Source organism: Eurosta solidaginis, chromosome X (genome assembly GCF_040869045.1).
Source record: "Eurosta solidaginis isolate ZX-2024a chromosome X, ASM4086904v1, whole genome shotgun sequence".
NCBI classification, from domain to species: Eukaryota; Metazoa; Arthropoda; class Insecta; order Diptera; family Tephritidae; genus Eurosta; species Eurosta solidaginis.
Window position 1 is genome coordinate 108,313,382 of NC_090324.1, and position 18,787 is coordinate 108,332,168.

Genomic DNA, 18,787 nt, shown 5'->3' on the forward strand with positions numbered 1-18,787 from the left:
TGACTCTAGAATGTGTTTGTACAATATGGGTATCAAACGAAAGGTGTTAATGAGTATTTCAAAAGGGCCTGGGCCTTAGTTCTACAGGTGGACGCCTTTTCGAGATATCGCCATAAAGGTGAACCAGGGGTGTCTCTAGAATGCGTTTGTACAATATGGGTATCAAACGAAAGGTGTTAATGAGTATTTTAAAAGGGAGTGATCCTTAGTTCCATAGGTGGACGCCGTTTCGAGATATCGCCATAAAGGTGGACCAAGGGTGACCCTAGAATTTCTTTGTACGATATGGGTATCAAATGAAAGGGGTTAATGAACATTTTGAAAGGGAGTGGGCCTTAGTTCTATAGGTGTACGCCTTTTCGAGATATCGCCATAAAGGTGGACCAGGGGTGACTCTAGAATGCGTTTGTACAATATGGGTATCAAACGAAAGGTGTTAATGAGTATTTCAAAAGGGTGTGGGGGTTAGTTCTATAGGTGGACGCCTTTTCGAGATATCGCCATGAAGGTGGACCAGTAGTGACTCTAGAATGTGTTTGTACGATATGGGTTTCAAATTAAAGGTATTAATGAGGGTTTTAAAAGGGAGTGGTGGTAGTTGTATAGGTGGTCGCCTTTTCGAGATATCGGCATAAAGGTGGACCAGGGGTGACTCTAGAATGTGTTTGTACAATATGGGTATCAAACGAAAGGTGTTAATGAGTATTTCAAAAGGGCGTGGGGTTTAGTTCTGTTTTCTTTCTATTTTCGAGATATCGCCATGAAGGTGGACCAGGGGTGACTCTAGAATGCGTTTGTACGATATGGGTATCAAACGAAAGATGTTAATGAGTATTTTAAAAGGGCGTGGGGCTTAGTTCTATAGGTGGACGCCTTTTCGAGATATCGCCATAAAGGTGGACCAGGGGTGACTCTAAAATGTGTTTGTACGATATGGGTATCAAATTAAAGGTATTAATGAGGGTTTTAAAAGGGAGTGGTGGTAGTTGTATAGGTAGTCGCCTTTTCGAGATATCGGCGTAAAGGTGGACCAGGGGTGACTCTAGAATGCGTTTGTACAATATGGGTATAAAACGAAAAGTGTTAATGAGTATTTTAAAAGGGAGTGGGCCTTAGTTCTATAGGTGGACGCCTTTTCGAGATATCGCCATAAAGGTGGACCAAGGGTGACTTTAGAATGCGTTTGTACAATATGGGTATCAAACGAAAGGTGTTAATGAGTATTTTAAAAGGGCGTGGGGCTTAGTTCTATAGGTGGACGCCTTTTCGAGATATCGCCATAAAGGTGGACCAGGGGTGACTCTAGAATGTGTTTGTACGGTATGGGTATCAAATTAAAGGTATTAATGAGGGTTTTAAAAGGGAGCAGTGGTAGTTGTATAGGTAGTCGCCTTTTCGAGATATCGCCATAAAGGTGGACCAGGGGTGACTCTAGAATGTGTTTGTACGGTATGGGTATCAAATTAAAGGTATTAATGAGGGTTTTAAAAGGGAGTGGTGGTAGTTGTATAGGTAGTCGCCTTTTCGAGATATCGGCGTAAAGGTGGACCAGGGGTGACTCTAGAATGCGTTTGTACAATATGGGTATAAAACGAAAAGTGTTAATGAGTATTTTAAAAGGGAGTGGGCCTTAGTTCTATAGGTGGACGCCTTTTCGAGATATCGCCATAAAGGTGGACCAAGGGTGACTTTAGAATGCGTTTGTACAATATGGGTATCAAACGAAAAGTGTTAATGAGTATTTTAAAAGGGCGTGGGGCTTAGTTCTATAGGTGGACGCCTTTTCGAGATATCGCCATAAAGGTGGACCAGGGGTGACTCTAGAATGTGTTTGTACGGTATGGGTATCAAATTAAAGGTATTAATGAGGGTTTTAAAAGGGAGCAGTGGTAGTTGTATAGGTGGTCGCCTTTTCGAGATATCGCCATAAAGGTGGACCAGGGGTGACTCTAGACTTTTTTTGTACGATATGGGTATCAAATGAAAGGTGTTTGTGAGTCTTTTTAAAAGGGAGTGGGCCTTAGTTCTATAGGTGGTCGCCTTTTCGAGATATCGCCATAAAGGTGGACCAGGGGTGACTCTAGAATATGTTTGTACGATATAGGTATCAAATTATAGGTATTAATGAGGGTTTGAAAAGGGAGTGGTGGTAGTTGTATAGGTGATCGCCTTTTCGAGATATCGGTATAAAGGTGGACCAGGGGTGACTCTAGAATGTGTTTGTACAATATGGGTATCAAACGAAAGGTGTTAATGAGTATTTTAAAAGGGCGTGGGGCTTAGTTCTATAGGTGGACGCCTTTTCGATATATCGCCAAAAAGGTGGACCAGGGGTGACTCTAGAATTTGTTTGTACGATATGGTTGATACCCATAATGGTATTAATGAGGCTTTTAAAAGGGAGTGGGTGGTAGTTGTATACGTGAAGGCGTTTTCCAGACATCGACCAAAATGTGGACCAAGGTGACCCAGAACATCATCTGTTGGATACCGCTAATTTATTTATATATATAATACAACGAACAGTATTCGTGCCAAGATTTCAAGGGTTTTTTATTTCGCCCTGCAGAACTTTTTCATTTCATTCTTTACCTTACATTTATTTATTTATAATATTGTAGGTGTCACACCCATTTTACAAAGTTTTTTTCTAAGGTTATAGTTTGCGTCAATAAACCAATCCAAATACCATGTTTCATCCCTTTTTTCGTATTTGGTATAGAATTATGGAATTAATTTCGTTTTTGGTAATTTTTGATATCGAAAAAGTGGGCGTGGTCATAGTCGGATTTCGGCCATTTTTAATACCAATACAAAGTGAGTTCAGATAAGTACGTGAACTGAGTTTAGTAAAGATATATCGATTTTTGCTCAAGTTATCGTGTTAACGGCCGAGCGGAGGGACAGACGGTCGACTGTGTATAAAATGGGCGTGGCTTTTTACAAAAAACAGTTATAGTCCCAGAATCTAAGCCCCTACCAAATTTCACAAGGATTGGTAAATTTCTGTTCGACTTATGGCATTAAAAGTATCCTAGAAAAATTAAATGAAAAAGGGCTGAGCCACGCCCATTTTGAAATTTTCTTTTATTTTTGCATTTTGTTGCACGATATCATTAATGGAGTTGAATGTTGACATAATTTACTTATATACTGTAAAGATATACAATTTTTTGTTAAAATTTGACTTTAAAAAAAATTTTTTTTAAAAGTGGGCGTGATCGTTCTCCGATTTTGCTAATTTTTATTGAGCATACATATAATAATAGGTGTAACGTTCCTGCCAAATTTCATCATGACATATTCAATGACTGCCAAATTACAGCTTGCTAAAATTTTAAATTACCTTCTTGTAAAAGGGGGCGGAGCCACGCCCATTGTCCAAAATTTTACTAATTTTCTATTCTGCGTCATAACTTCAACTCACCTACCAAGTTTCATCGCTTTATCCGTCTTTGGTAATGAATTATCGGACTTTTTCGGTTTTTCGAAATTTTTGATATCGAAAAAGTGGGCGTGGTTATAGTCCGATATTGTTCATTTTAAATAGCGATCTGAGATGAGTGCTCAGGAACCTACATATCAAATTTCACCAAGATACCTCAAAATTTGTTCAAGTTATCGTGTTAACGGACCGATGGACGGACGGACGGACGGACGGACATGGCTCAATCAAATTTTTTTTCGATCCCGATGATTTTGATATATGGAAGTCTATATCTATCTCGATTCCTTTATACCTGTACAATCAACCGTTATCCAATCAATGTTAATGTACTCTGTGAGCTCTGCTCAACTGAGTATAAAAAGTTGGTTTGCCGATGAAGCTGGAGGAAAAAGATATTTTTGACGGAAAAGGAAGGTGATTAGCTGATTTTTAAATGATATATATTTAATTTTTTGTTATTATTTATTTACATATAGCAGCTGAATCATTTCTTCAACGTTTCCAGCGCATCAACTCTTGGTAATTCTATACGACAGCATGACACTGATAATACGCGTCCAAAAATATCGAGAGAGATGTAGAAAACGCGTATTGACCTCGACCAATAATCCGAAGGCGAAGGTAAAATATTTGGTGTCTGTCAAGAGATATTTGCAAAAGAAATTGAAAATTTTCATGTGGTTTTTGTAATTTTGATGATTTTGTTTTACCCACAAAAAAAAATTGGTGCTGCATGTGATCTTGCACTCAAGGAAATGGAATATGATAAGAAATTTATAGATTTTCTTTCGAAACGTTTATATGATCGCATCACTTCAAGATTATCACATGGTATATGTAATGGTGGTCCAGAGCAAACGTATAGTGGTTTATTAAATTTATCATTACTGATGGCCTTAAAAGATGTGGTGATGTCTGGTGCCTCAGCATGTACTTCAGCATCACTGGAACCTTTGTACGTACTACGTGCGATTGGAACTGATGAGGATTTGGCACATAGTTCAGTAAGGTATACGAGCTTACCGTACTGAATTGTGTAGTTAATTTCAAAGTAATTTATTGTTACATTTTTATAGGATTGGTATTGATCGTTTCACCACCATTGAAGAGGGTCGTTATATTGCCGATAAATGCATCAAACATGTGGAACGTTTACGTGAAATGTCTCCATTATGGGAGATGATGCAAGAACCAATTGATTTGAAAAATATCCAATGGTCGCAATATTAATTTTGTATATAATATATAAATAAGGGACCGTTTTGTATTGTATGCATATTTTAATGTATGTATATATGTATTTACATTCCAAAGCAGTTTAATGTAAAGAGAGATACAACTTTTTAGGAAGTATATAGTTCTTACCTTATCTGCCTAAGGTCGTTATTTTGTAGTATTAAAATGATATTGGGAAATGCTATCGCTATAGCTAAATGCTTTTTGTAGTGAACCTTATTTTCAATACATATATGCATGAGTGCTAACGTCACTGCCTTCAAGAGATGTTGAAAATTTAGGATGAGATTGTATATAAAATGCTGAGTTAATAGTATGTTCATGAATAAGTATTGATTTATTTTAAAATTTCATGTATTTTATAAAGTAAAAATTAGTTAATTTATTAACCTAATAAATATCGAAGATACGTTAATACATAATAACGTTTAACGTTGGAAAGTCGTCGTGTCGGCATTTGAGGTGCAGATTTTTTTGAAGGATATGTACTCCATGTCTTGAGATGTAATCTTCTTTAATTAAAAAAAGCACGCGTGTGTTGAAAATTTAAAACTGAGTCGCTATACCACAGAATAAAACTTCATTTTCGTGTTCAGCGCCATTGCACGGTTGTTTTGATACAATTTTGCTTTTGGCTCCTCTCCTCGAAACCGATTTTGCTTTCGGTTTAATTTTTGGATACTAGTTCGGTTGTAGTACTAACCTCAATTAAGGTTCCGGGTTTTCCTTCTGGCTCTAGCCAGGAGGCTTTTGTAACAATTTCGGTTTTAGGCTGGATCTGGTATCGGTACCTGCTGTGGCAAAATTTCGGTTTGGAATATTTCCGTTTTCAGCTCCAGTATCGATTATACTCCAGTTTTTTTTTCTTGTAATCATATGGATGATATAAATAATCCAAAAGTAAATCTATAGTATGTAAAACACAATTGTCTAGCAAATTGTCTCTCCGTAAACTGTTTGTGGCCCTGAAGAGGGCTGTTTTTCGTAGGTATAATTGTTTAGCAAATTTTTTCTCTTTGTTGACTAGTGGTGGCCCTGATAAGAGCCGTTTTGCGTATACTTGTATAGCATATTTTCGCTCTTTGTAAATTAATGGTGGCCCTGAAACTAAGGGAACTTACTGCGTCTGGGTTTCACAGCTTATTCGAGGAACATCATGCATATCTGTTTGTGTGCTTGCAGCTGTTCCGTGCCAAGTATTAGCCTTTCGCTCCAACGGTGTCACTTAAAAAAAAAAGAAAATATGTAGAAGGGACTTTATCAAATAGCATTATCTTACTTTTCCTTCATGTTAAAGATGAAAGGTTCACGTTGTAGCAGCGAAAGTATTGTACGAAATTTTGGTAGATAACTGTAAGAATGACGCACAGTGGTCTGGATTTGGCTTTCAGTGGACTTAGGGAAATGAAAAAAAGATTAGTTAATAACACAAAAACTTTGATGGGGATCGATTTTAGGTCTCATTACATGACGTTTTTATATATGAGTATTTTTTTCATAAAGTCTAAAACAAAAAAGTTATAGCAAATAAAAAAATTTTATGTATGGGAAAAATCACATTTTTACCGTTAACTCATTTTCCTCACATTTCTTCAAAACTTGATTAATTTATTTATATTGTTAGGGTTATATACTATGCAATGTACTCGGTTTCATAGTTCGAAAAGGTTAGCGTTTTTTTTTAATGCGAATCACTGCAATTTTGGGTAGAATTTAAAAACAAAAATGTTTTTTTTTTTGTTTTTTTTTTTTGTTTATTTTTTAATGTTAGTATTGCGAATCACTTTTTAATTCTGGGTAATATTTAAAAACAAAAATATTTGAAAATTCGTATTATACATTTCATTTTTTTATGTTGAATTTACATTTAACAATTCAAAAAACGTTCAAATCAAAAATTTAGCTATTCCAGCTTGTTTGTAAATTTTTTTTTATATGATGCTTTCTATTGCAGCTTGCTTGTTATTACCAAAAGAGTAATTAAAAGCAAAAATTATTCGATCGGCCAATGGTGCATGACCAAAAAAAAAAAAAACTAAAAAAAACAATTTTTATTATTTTAAGTAAATGTTGCGTTTCATATGTAGTATGTATATTCGTACCCAATTAAAATTGAGAAACTAAAATATTTAATTTTCTGTATCATACTCGAGGTTTTGCGGTAGGAGTAGTAGAGATTTCACTTCTTCGGATATTTCCTCATGCTTACTAGGTAATTTCGATCTCCTCGATGAAATAAATGGGTCAGAAGTAACTAACAAATTATTTAAAATGTCCTCATTTGTGGCTTTGCGGCTAATTTTTCTTACATGGTCTCGACGATATGCTCTAAAATCTTTATTTCTGGATTCAGCGGCTTTTTCGGACAACTTTCCAATAGGAATGGAACCAAAATGCTCTATTATTGAAGCTCCGTGTACTAAAATTTTATGCACACTTGAAGGCATGTAATACCATTCATATAGTTCGACGTAAACTCGAATGGTTTCTCTGCCGTACATGTTGAACTTTTGTACATCTATTGGACACCCACATGAAAATGCCCCTAATGTTGTAGATAATCTTTGAATGAGATTTTCACTAACACCAGTTATAGATGCGGTAGTTTTAATGTCAGCGAAAAATCGTCTAGCGGTATTTCCATCATTCGTTGTACCGTGTCCTTGCTTTACCACGTCTACCAATAAACCAGTCTGATTTCTGAGAGAATTCTGTACTGCTCTCCGCTTTTCTTCCAATTTAGATTTATTATCTCCTTTCGCTATCTACGATTTAAATTCTAATCGGTAAGATATATGAAGAATACATTCGATAAACCGAATTATCGCATGCAGAGTTGACATCCCATATTTGCAAATGTCAGTATCAACGTCTATGTGAAAAATTAAAGTGAGGTATTCATCTCTTTTGGGGTAGCCTTACATATGTCACAACGTTGCGTGGATGTATCACTCAAAATTGATGAAGCTTTTCCATCAATCATGGTTAGTACTAATGAGTGACTAACTTTAACTTTTTCACATTTTGTTTCCGTTAAATTGTCGATTTTGAATTGAATCGCACTCATTTCTTGAGTGATAGTATATTTGTTTTCTTGCACAAATTTGAAAAAAATGGGACTACATAAATATGTCGAATTCGGAATTTCATTTTCCCAAACAACCTTATCCTCAGAAGCTAATTTAATCGGTACGAAACTTCCCATTAAAATGCAAGAATCGTTTTCAATACCATTACTAGTGCTAATTTTTTGCCTGTAATTGTCTTGACCATCAAAGCCCCATTTACTTGTTAATGTTAAATTTTGGTATTCATAACCCTCCAACTTTATCGTTTTCAATAGCCTTATTACTGTTAGATCCAAAAGTGACTGCAACCGAACTTTAGCACAACCATCTGTTAATGTTATATCGTTGATCTTTGGATCCTGATTTTTCCACCTTCTATGCAGATTGAAGCAGTATTTTGAGCAAAAGGCTTTTAAACTGTTCAAATTTTTACCATTAAGATGTATCAAAATTTTGGATTTAATAAAATTGTATAAAAATATATAGTCTTTAGTACTGCCACATTCTTTCAGTTTTTCAAATAAATCAGAATTTGTCACTAAATCACAATCCATTTCGAAAACATCGTATATAGTAAGTTAATAAGGTAGCCTTAAGCCAATGACTAATGATTGATTTGATTCTCTGAATTTGAACAACAATCTATTACTTGATTTGTTAAAAATATCGTTTATAGCAAAAAAATATTTGTCGCAGGATTGGGATCCTTTATTGCAATTTATGTTGGTTTGACGCGCACTGCTTACTTTTGCTTCCACTTCCGAAAACTTAATGCACCAAAACTTCAATAATTTTCTCAACTTTTTTTTATGGCCTACTATCAACTCTTGTAACCTTTTTTATAGCAAGTAAATCTAAGCGTCACTTTGATTTCATGGCCAACTATTAACTCTGTATAACCTCTAAGATTCGTCGAGCTTTCGCGAATTTTGCACACATTTTTAAAATAAAATTGAAAGCTTCTGGGTTAGACCTTGATACATATTTTTATTGAGAAATAGTAAAAATTATTTTAGTGAAGCAAAAATTGCTGGAAATTGGAAAAAATACCTATATGAACACATATGGTCGTCAGGGTATGTCGATATGAAACCCGGTTACTAAAAGTGTCATAACTTTCTTAAATTAGGTTTTACGAAAAAGTTTTATATAACAAAAAATTATGGAAAAATATCACAGAATACGAAAATGTACAGTTAAAGTCCTAAGTTCCAACTTTTTAATTTCGGTCCACTGTGTGACGGTTGGGGCCGATGACACAACTTTACAAACTCGTCATTAGCACTGCTAAGTCATACATAAAATTATATTTCATTTTTTATCTTACAACATTCGGGAAACGGAATACTTACATCAAAGACGGTAAATATAGCGATGGAGTGGAGTTGAGCATCAAATTTACTCTCTGCGCTCCCACAATAAGGTGCAGCCCTGAAAATGAAGCGAGCAAATTAAGCCATTTTGGGGAAGCTCAACGCCACAAAATTTTGCCCTTTTCCTTGATCTTGCGGGGTTATAATTTACTTTAGCTCGAAACTGCAAAAACTCATCCAAAAATATCGGGAGAGGTGCCAAAAGATGCGTTTTGGACTCAGGAAGACGAAGCCGAAAGCAAAAATTAAAAATTTTATTTCTGTCAAAAAATATTCCCAAACAACTGAAAAATGGCCCTGGAGCACTCCGAAACCGGGGGTGGAATCCATAGTATTTTTGCGCAGAACACCTTTCTGCATTAGCGGCCTTCGGCCGCGCTTGTAATAAATTACCCTGGCAGACCAAATCTATATCCGCGCAAAACACTTTTACCCACAGTTTTTTTTTGTGGGTACTCAAAACCATCAAAGTTACAACAACCACATGAAAATTTTAAATTGTGTTTGTAAATATATCTGGAAAGAAATAAAATTTTCAATTTCCGTTTTCGGATTCGCAGTCCTGGGTCCAAAGCGCGCCTTTTGACACCTCCCGATATTTTTGGACGAGTTTTAGTAGTTGTGAGCTAAAGTAAAGAATTACCTTTTGCGGGACTGTGAAAAGCTTCATACCCGCTTTCTCCCTTCTAACGTTGCACAAACAACACTTTCCAATTTTTAAATACACGCAAAACATAAGTAAATTCTTTTTTTTTTTACAAAAATTTGCAAAACATTTAAAAAACACTGCGTAGTAATAAATTTTCACATCAATAGTAAATAAACAAAAAATGTAAACATAAACAAAGTTTGATATTTTATAACCATCTTCGAATGAAAAAACATGTAAAATGCAACTCTGATGCTTTTACCTGGTTATTGTACCATGGTTGCTGCCATTCATATCCTTGATTCGTTTCTGCCAACCGAAAATATTATTCCACTCTTATTATGCGCCTCCAAAGTTATAGGGAAGCTTGATTTTTTAGCCAAAGCTTCTGATGACGATAATCCCTTCGACATAAAAGTGTTCAAGCGTGGCACACCAAAGGCATGTCACAATTGATTGTGGTTGATTGGAGATAATTTGTTGCGGATTATTACCTCTTCGTTGCACAGTTTTTACCTTTTGCGGCTAATACTTGCAGAGGATTGTTAGAACGGCAAGAAATGCTTCTGCTGCCGTGATGCAGTGGTTTCTAATAGAAATTAATACTCGTGAAAATACTTTTTTTCTTATTAATAAATAACTTGATTCACACAAATTAATATTCTCGAAATTATTGGCAAGTGTTAGTAAAACGATTACTTATTAGCGAGCAGTATAAATGGATTGTGCAGATGTATGAAAAGAATTGTAATAACAAAACGGAATGGCGATAATACAAATGTCATAACATAAAAGCTTGACATGATTTTGCATTAACCCTTGTAATACTAGATTTCAAAATAAGTTTAATGTATGCAAATTTGAACTCAACATACCGCCGCCCTTGAACTATCTAATTATGTATGATACGTTCAACTTTAAATTACATTTGATTTTTTTGTTGTTTGTTTGAAAACATGAAGAATATTAGAAAAGAAAATTTAACAATTGATTTCTTATGTTTATCAAATAGCAAAGAAAATTAACAGAGTTAAATCGTTACGTTAATGAATATGAAAAAAATCTTAACATAAGTAAATTATTAGGTTACGGATTCGACTGTTTCCAAAAATTATTAAAAGTAAGTAATCTTAACATGGTTGAAAAATGTGTATTTACGAGTCTTCGTTCTCGCAAAGTAAATCTCCTTGGGCGCTTTGACTGTGCCGACCGGTATGCGACCGTCAGCTCCCGAATGACATCGAAGAACTCTCGCTAGTGTCCACTTTGTGGGAGGGATAGCTTCGTTGAATACAACCACAACATCTCCTTCTTCGAAGTTACGGACGAACCCACTTGGTGCGGCGTTGTAAACTCAGGAGATACTCGTCTCTTCAACTACGCCAGAAGTGCTGTCTTATAGATGATGTTAACTGCCACCGTTGCTGGCGATTTCCCCGGAACCCTTGACCTTCAGGTTCCGGGATAGTCCTAAGCGGTTCGCCGATAATAAAGTGCCCCGGCGTTAGAGCTTCCAGGTCGAGTGCACTCGTAGAAATCTCGCACAATGGACGACAGTTGGTTGGCGCAGGCTTCCACTTCTGTCAATAATGTACTGAACTTCTCGTATGATAAGAGAGTTTCGCCTAGGACGCGTTTTAAATGATATTTGATGCGTTTTATACCAGTTTCCCAGTATCCGCCCATATGCGGTGCGATCGGCGGGTTGAAACGCCACTCTATATTGGAATCGGCGAAAAATGACTTAAGCGTATCGTCTGCCATACACTTATTGTACATGATACGAAGCTCCTTCTCAGCTCCGACGAAATTCGTTCCATTATCGGAAAACATGGTTCTGCAATACCCTCCTTGGTTGATGAAACGCTTGAAGGCGTTTAGAAATGCAGGCGTAGACAAATCTCCTACGAATTCCAAGTGCATCGCATCAGTACACATACAAATAAAGGAACAGATGCATCCCTTCGTGGATTTCGCCTCTCTGCCATGCGCGAACTTGTACGAATAAGGACCTGCGAAGTCTACGGCAGTGAATGTGAAACAGCGAGAATAAGTAGTGCGAGCCACAGGAAGAACACCCATTGACTGGGCGGACGCATGGCGGTTTAGGCAAGTACACTTTACGCATTTGTGATAAACGCTACGAATTAAATTGCGGGCGCTAATCACCCAATAACGACGTTGCAATACGACCTGCGGTTCAGTGTGCAATATATACCTATGGATATCGGAAATTATGAGTCGTGACAGCGGGGAACTTTTAGGCAGAATGATTGGTTGCCTTACATCAGGCACGAAATCCGCGGATTTCAACCGCCCACCTACACGAAGAATGCCATTCGGGTCTAGAAAAGGCTGAAGCGCAACAGACTACTGCGTAGTGGGATCAGGCTCTTTGTGCTACAATGAAATATTTCGTTAGTGAAGTAAAAGTTTTGAGTATACTTAACTAAGCGGCGTTCTGATTCGACTAACTCCCCCCCCTAACCCCTTTTTATTTGCCAAGCATTCTACTTCCAAAACTGGTCTGTACCTTTCAAAAAATAAGGACCGTTCTACTAAAGCTCATGACATAGTAAATCGGACGGCGATATACCCCTGGACGAGCAGTCAGCTGGATTCAACTCGGACTTTACATGATGCCAACACTCTGGAGATCTCCTGGACGTCGGCAACGCGGTTTGCGATGAAAGTCACCCATCTACTACGGTGCGCTTGTAGCCAGGCTAACGTGATGGTTGAATCCGTCCAAGCATACAGCGGATAGCGGAGATCGCACAAACTGCTTAAAACGCTTCGTACTAATTTTGCAGCTAAATGCGCAGCGCAAAGTTCTAGATGCGGTAAAGTCGTTGATTTAAGCGGTGCCACTTTAGTCTTTGCTGAGATGAGACGAACAGTAACCGTACCGTTCCAGTGAAATGTGCGGGCGTAGATAACGGCGGCATTAGCGCGCTCAGAAGCGTCGGTAAAGACGTGCAGTTCGGTGAGTGATCCAATTGCTTCACATCCATCTTCACTTCTTTTAGTTTCTTCAGCTGAAAACGATGATTGAGCCGCGACTTTGCGACTAAATCTGGTATAAAATCATCCCACCCAACTGCGGAACGCCAAACATCTTGGAACCAGATTTTGGAGTTGATTGTTACTGGAGCGAGCAGACCTAGAGGATCAAAGAGAGTACTGGCATCGGACAGAAACGACCTCTTGGTTAGGCTTGATGGTTCTTCCTTTAAATCGACTGCAAACGTATCAATGCAAATGATCACCCTCTGTATCCCACATTAGACCCAGCGCATGAACATCCTTACCGTCGACTACGTAATACGATACGCTTCTAGAGGCTTCAGCGATAGTTGCATTTACCTCCTTACAATTCGTCGCCCATTTTCGAAGTTCGAAACCACCTTCCTCTAGAATATCCGATTCGTTCCTTTGAAGGGATTGCAGTTGAGCTTTACATAATGCACCGGTGAGTAGATCGTCCATGTAAAAGTCGTTTAGAATCGTTCCCACGGCTTTTTCGCATTTGCTGGACGAGTCTTTGGAAGTTTGCTGCAAAGCCTTGACGGCGAAATGGGATGCGGAACCGCACCATATGTGACGCGAAGCATGCGGTAATCTTGAATCGGCGATGATGGATTAGGCCTCCAAACGATTCCTTGCAAGTCGACGTTTTTCGAGGATACGCACACTTTCCGGTACATCTTGGCGATATCCGCAGTTACTGCAAAGCGGTGTGTTCGAAAACGCAAGAACACGGCATATAGGTCGTCTTGCGACTGCGGTCCAACTAACAGCCCGTCGTTAAGCGAGTCGCCAGAAGTCGTTTTAGCGGAAGTGTTAAAAACAACACGCAGTTTCGTCATGACGATGGACTCCTTAAAAACTGGATGATGCGGCATATAATACACGGCATTGTTCGTCGGTTGATGTATTGCCTCCATGTGAACCATCTCCAAGAGCTCTTGCATGAACTCGTTGTAACGCGATCTCAACTCGTTGTCATTCTCCATCCTTCGTTTAATGCGCAGAAGGCTGCGAACAGCGAAATTACGTGATTCGCCCAAATGAACATCAACTTTCAGCGGTAACTCCACTAGAAAGCGACCGTCGGGCGAGCTCTTATGAGTAGAGGCGAAGTGATCTTCGCAGAAGCGCTCTTTGTTTGTGAGATGAGCATTGCGGGGAAATTCTCTAGTTCCCATAATCTATTTAGCGCGCGGTCGAGTTGCACATCGCAGTGCAATACCTGTAAGTTACGTGTTGGCGAAGACGACATATCAACGCTTTTACACAAAGTCCAGCCAAATACCGCTTTTTGCGCCTTGGGAGTGCCGGGTGGACCTTTTCTCGGAGGAGATTAGACGACTCATGACGTCCATACCAACTAAAATATCGATGCGGCCATTCAGGAGTATCTAGCATCTGCGATGGTAAATCCGACGTTATTTTCGGCAAAATTAAAGCATCAACCGTATAACGTACATTGGAAAAATTCCACGAAAGTAAGAGTGATGTCTCACCCTTACATCCGCCTCCTTGCGATGAACCGATTCCAGTGACGAAAGCGGACGACGACGTACGAGGCAAGCCCAAGTGTTGTACGCACGCATCGGTAACGAACGTAGCGTTGGAACCGGAATCGAAGAGTATACGAGCCGCTTGCCACCTATCAGAACAATCGCGAACCCCTACCAAAGCGGTTGATAATAAAAGAGTTGTTTGCGGTACACGTAAGGGTAAGGGTTTCGGAACTCAGACACGATGAGATGCATGAAGCGGTTGACTGGTTGGCCGAAGAAGCGGTCGTTTGATTGGTGACAGATGCGGTAATCAGAGCGTCAAAACGGTATATCTTGTACGCTGCATTGCAGTACGTGCATCGCGTGTTGCTCTGCTCAGGAACAGCGTGAAACACCTTCGTTGACTTTCGTGCCGATTTGGTCGCATTTACTTTGCTTACCAATGGTTGAGACGCAGGGGTAGCCAGCATTGACAGTGAACGACAGCGAACTTCTAAAAACATTGATAGCTCCTCGAAGGGAGGGGGTTCGTCACTAACTAAAGATAACTCCCATTGTTTTCTGGTCTCAAACCAAGCCTCTTTACCAATTCATGCACCAACCAATGGTCCCAGAGGTCGACGGAGCGACCCAGCGCCTTGAGCTCCCCTATGTGTTGTTGGAAAGTGTCGTGAACATTCTTGATGGCTGCGGCGCTGTCATTTGTAGCCTTGGGAATATCATCAATACCCGTGAGATGCGCTTTCACTATAACCCACATGACCTTGTAGTGCGGTGTGAGTAGATCCTAAGCCTCTTTGTAATTTGCATTGCAAATCTTGAAGCCGTTGATTATATTTAGTGCATCTCCTCTCAGACAGCTACGTAAATTATGAAGGTTTTGTCCGTCCGACAAAGCAGCATTACCATCAACTAGTGAGCAAAACGAATCATGGAAAACGATCCACTCCGTGGAATCACCCGTGAATGTAGGTAAACCCATTTTCGGTAATCGTATTTCTGGAGACACAGACGTGGTAGTAGCAGCGACACGAGATGCCGTTTCCGCTCGAACCCTTTCTACGCGTTTGAAATTGGCCACGGCTGTGGCATACCAAGTTTCACACTGCTCTCGAACACTTTCTTCTACTGCAGCATTGTCAGCTCCACACGAATTTTCGACGGCGTCATGGGCTGTATTGAAACGCACCCATTGCTCATTTAAAAGTTGCATATAACTGGTGACATTATCCACGTCCATAACAAATGCCTCGTCTATGCTTTTGGTCATGTATCTTTTGATTGAGCTAAGGGCAGAATCGCGAGTTTTTACAAATGTAGACATTTATATTTTATAGTTGCAGAATCTACAATTGTTTGTAGGTTAATTTGCCTTTGAAGTTTTGCAGAGGGCAAATAAAATGATAAAATGTACCAATGGTGGAAAGGGCGATGAGAAAAAATATATGCGATTTGCAGCGGGCAAATGAAGGTCACTGAAAATTGTTGTAATTCCCAATGCAATGCGGAGTTGAATATTTGTATATTTAAATATTTAAATGTATTATGTATAATTAACTTTTAAGCTATATATGATGAATTTATTAGCAGGTTATACTTGCGGATGATTCGATCAATCTGGATCGTAAGGACCGAAAAATGTTACGATTATTACCTCTTCGTTGCAGAGTTTTTACCTTTTGCAGCTAATACTTGCAGCGGGTTGTTAGAACGGCATGAAATGCTTCTGCTGCCGTGATGCGATGGTTTCCAATAGAAATTAATACTCGTGAAAATACTTTGTTTCTTATTAATAAATAACTTGATTCACACAAATTAATATTCTCGAAATTATTGGCAAGTGTTAGTAAAACGATTAATTATTAGCGAGCAGTATAAATGGACTGTGCAGATGTATGAAAAGAATTGTAATAACAAAACGAAATGGTGACAATACAAATGTCATAACATACAAGCTTGACATGATTGTGCATTAACCCTTGTAATACTAGATTTCAAAATAAGTTTAATGTATGCAAATTCGAACTCAAAATAATTCGTTGCTTTGCGTTTGCTTTAGCATATGCGTTATCGAACCTTTACTCATTACAAAATGTATGTTTGTCAGGACTTTTGATTTTGCCAGGATTTTTATTTTTAGAATTTATTAGTCCTGCTTAAGATTTTAGCAGCCTGCTTCTTAAATAGCAGTCTGCTTTTTATCAAGCAGATTTTGCAGGATCGCCATGCAATAAACAAAAAAACTATTTGTGGTGTTCGCTTTTGCTGTCGAACAGAGATGAATTTTATTTGACAAAAATTAATTCTTTTATACAAATATTTCCTATTTACCAGAATATCTATTTACACTAATACTTACAAACTAAATGTACATATATTCATATATGCAAGTTAGCGTATAGGGTCAGTATACAAGCCAACGAACTATTTAGATACATATATGTATGTATATACTCCGTTCGCTGGGCAATGCAACTAATTGACAAACGTAAACAAATATGAATCATGTATGCAAGAATGCATAAATACTTATAGCTCCGACACATAAGCAGTTTTTCATATAGATGAGTTTAACGGTGCAGTGAAATAACTCCCAACTTTAATAAATGAAATAACTCCCAAAGAAGGAAATGAAATAACTCCCAATATCTGCCAGTTATTTCGTAATGAAACCACAAAATCGCGCGATGCACAGTAATTCTGCGTAGAACACCTTTCTGCATAGGCGGCCTTCAGCCGCGCTTATAAAAAATAACCCTGGGCTACGCCATGCCAAGTCCGGGTGTGTGCTATAACCGTGGCTACCGCCCTGGTGATGTCCTCCTGCGTAGTACACCTTTCTGTGTAGAAGGACATCACCGTGGCGGTAGCCACGGTTATACCACACACCCGGACTAGGCATGGCGTAGCCCAGGGTTATTATTTATAAGAGCGGCCGAAGGCCGCCTATGCAGAAAGGTGTTCTTATAAAAAATAACCCTGGGCTACGCCATGCCAAGTCCGGGTGTGTGCTATAACCGTGGCTACCGCCCTGGTGATGTCCTCCTGCGTTGTACACCTTTCTGTGTAGAAGGACATCACCGTGGCGGTAGCCACGGTTATACCACACACCCGGACTTGGCATGGCGTAGCCCAGGGTTATTATTTATAAGAGCGGCCGAAGGCCGCCTATGCAGAAAGGTGTTCTACGCAGAACTGATGGCGTACAGATTGATAATTGAAAAATAACTCATTGTTTTGATACAGATTTCTTTACACCAGTTATAGAAACTGTTAGAAGAACGTCAAAGTTTGATAAAATTGTATTTTTAAGAAAATGAAATAACTCCCAACAAAAATGAAATAACTCCCAATGCCTGAATTACAAACAATGAAGTAAGTCCCAATAAAAATGAAATAACTCCCAATCTCAAAAAATTATGAAATAACTACCAAAGAAATTTTATTGGGGATTATTTCATTTGGGAGTTATTTCATTATGAAATAATTACCAGCAAAAATTATGAAATAAGTCCCAAAGAATTGGGAGCTATTTCATAATGAAATAAGTCCCAATTTGTATGGAAAATATTTGGGAGTTATTTCATTTTTTTGTTCGGAGTTATTGCATTTCGGAGTTATTTCACTGCACCGAGTTTAACACATGCTTATGCATTTTGTGTAGATTGCACGTATTTTTATGTAGAATTGTAGAATTAGCGACATTGGCGCCATGTGATATTGAAAAGTAGCCAACTCGCCAATTTTGTTCCAAGCAAATCATAAGAAGAAGAATTTGACATTCGCTTTGTCTAAGGGTGTTGGCACACTTTGCAAGTGAAATTATTTTTCCCACGTTGGTAAATTTTCTAACATTTTTCACAATTAAAAACTGCAATATAACAATCGAATACAACACAAAATATGTTAGCAAGTATTTTTGTTGTATAGGGAGAATGTTTACAACAGTGCTACGCGAAATTTTGTATGTGAGTGGGCAAGGCGTAATAAATTTCAATTGCCAAGTCTGAAGTTCCTTCATATTTACAAACGCAACATTTTGGTTTATTGTGGCGATGTTATTGGAATGCATAAGCTTCTGTTAAACGCATCTATATGAAAAATGTCATTGTACCGCGGCCTTTATTGGGTTCGAGTTGATTGCACTCTTTATTTTGGGCAATGGCACACGACAAAATGTATGTATGTATGTATGTATAAAGGATTTTAATGTAATACAAGCAAAATGAATTTTAAGACATACCACACTATACTCCTTTCGCCAAGTGAACCGCCGATTACATCATTACCGAGAATCGCACTTTCATCAACTTTAAGCTCCCATTACTGATACTTAGCATAGACTTGACTTGACTTGGCGTAAACTTGGCAACTTAGCCGCGATTATACTCCACTTGGCGCATACAACCTGGCATCATAATCAGCGTTGAAATTTATTTTTAAATAAATGTCAATTTGTATGACAAAATGTCAAAATGAAATGGAAA

General features: G+C 38.3%; 2 protein-coding genes across 2 annotated transcripts in view; both read left to right on the forward strand.

Moving 5' to 3' along the window:
* Positions 1 to 18,787, forward strand: part of LOC137234633 (uncharacterized) — a 363,521-nt gene that overhangs the window by 248,762 nt on the left and 95,972 nt on the right. The gene's annotated exons all lie outside the window — the stretch shown is intronic.
* LOC137235434 (cysteine desulfurase, mitochondrial-like) lies at positions 3,959 to 4,750 on the forward strand. The gene is made up of 3 exons (XM_067758423.1): positions 3,959 to 4,069; positions 4,201 to 4,457; positions 4,525 to 4,750. Exons 1-3 carry the CDS (start codon positions 3,986 to 3,988, stop codon positions 4,676 to 4,678), a joined length of 495 nt encoding a protein of 164 aa, XP_067614524.1. The 5' UTR covers positions 3,959 to 3,985; the 3' UTR covers positions 4,679 to 4,750.

Bases quoted from the DNA above. Each gene is read 5' to 3' on its own strand.
- LOC137235434 (XM_067758423.1), top strand. From the start codon at position 3,986: ATGACACTGATAATACGCGTCCAAAAATATCGAGAGAGATGTAGAAAA. The intron at 4,070-4,200 runs GTAAAATATTTG...CTTGCACTCAAG, and splicing joins CCAATAATCCGAAGGCGAAG to GAAATGGAATATGATAAGAA. The intron at 4,458-4,524 runs GTATACGAGCTT...ACATTTTTATAG, and splicing joins TTGGCACATAGTTCAGTAAG to GATTGGTATTGATCGTTTCA.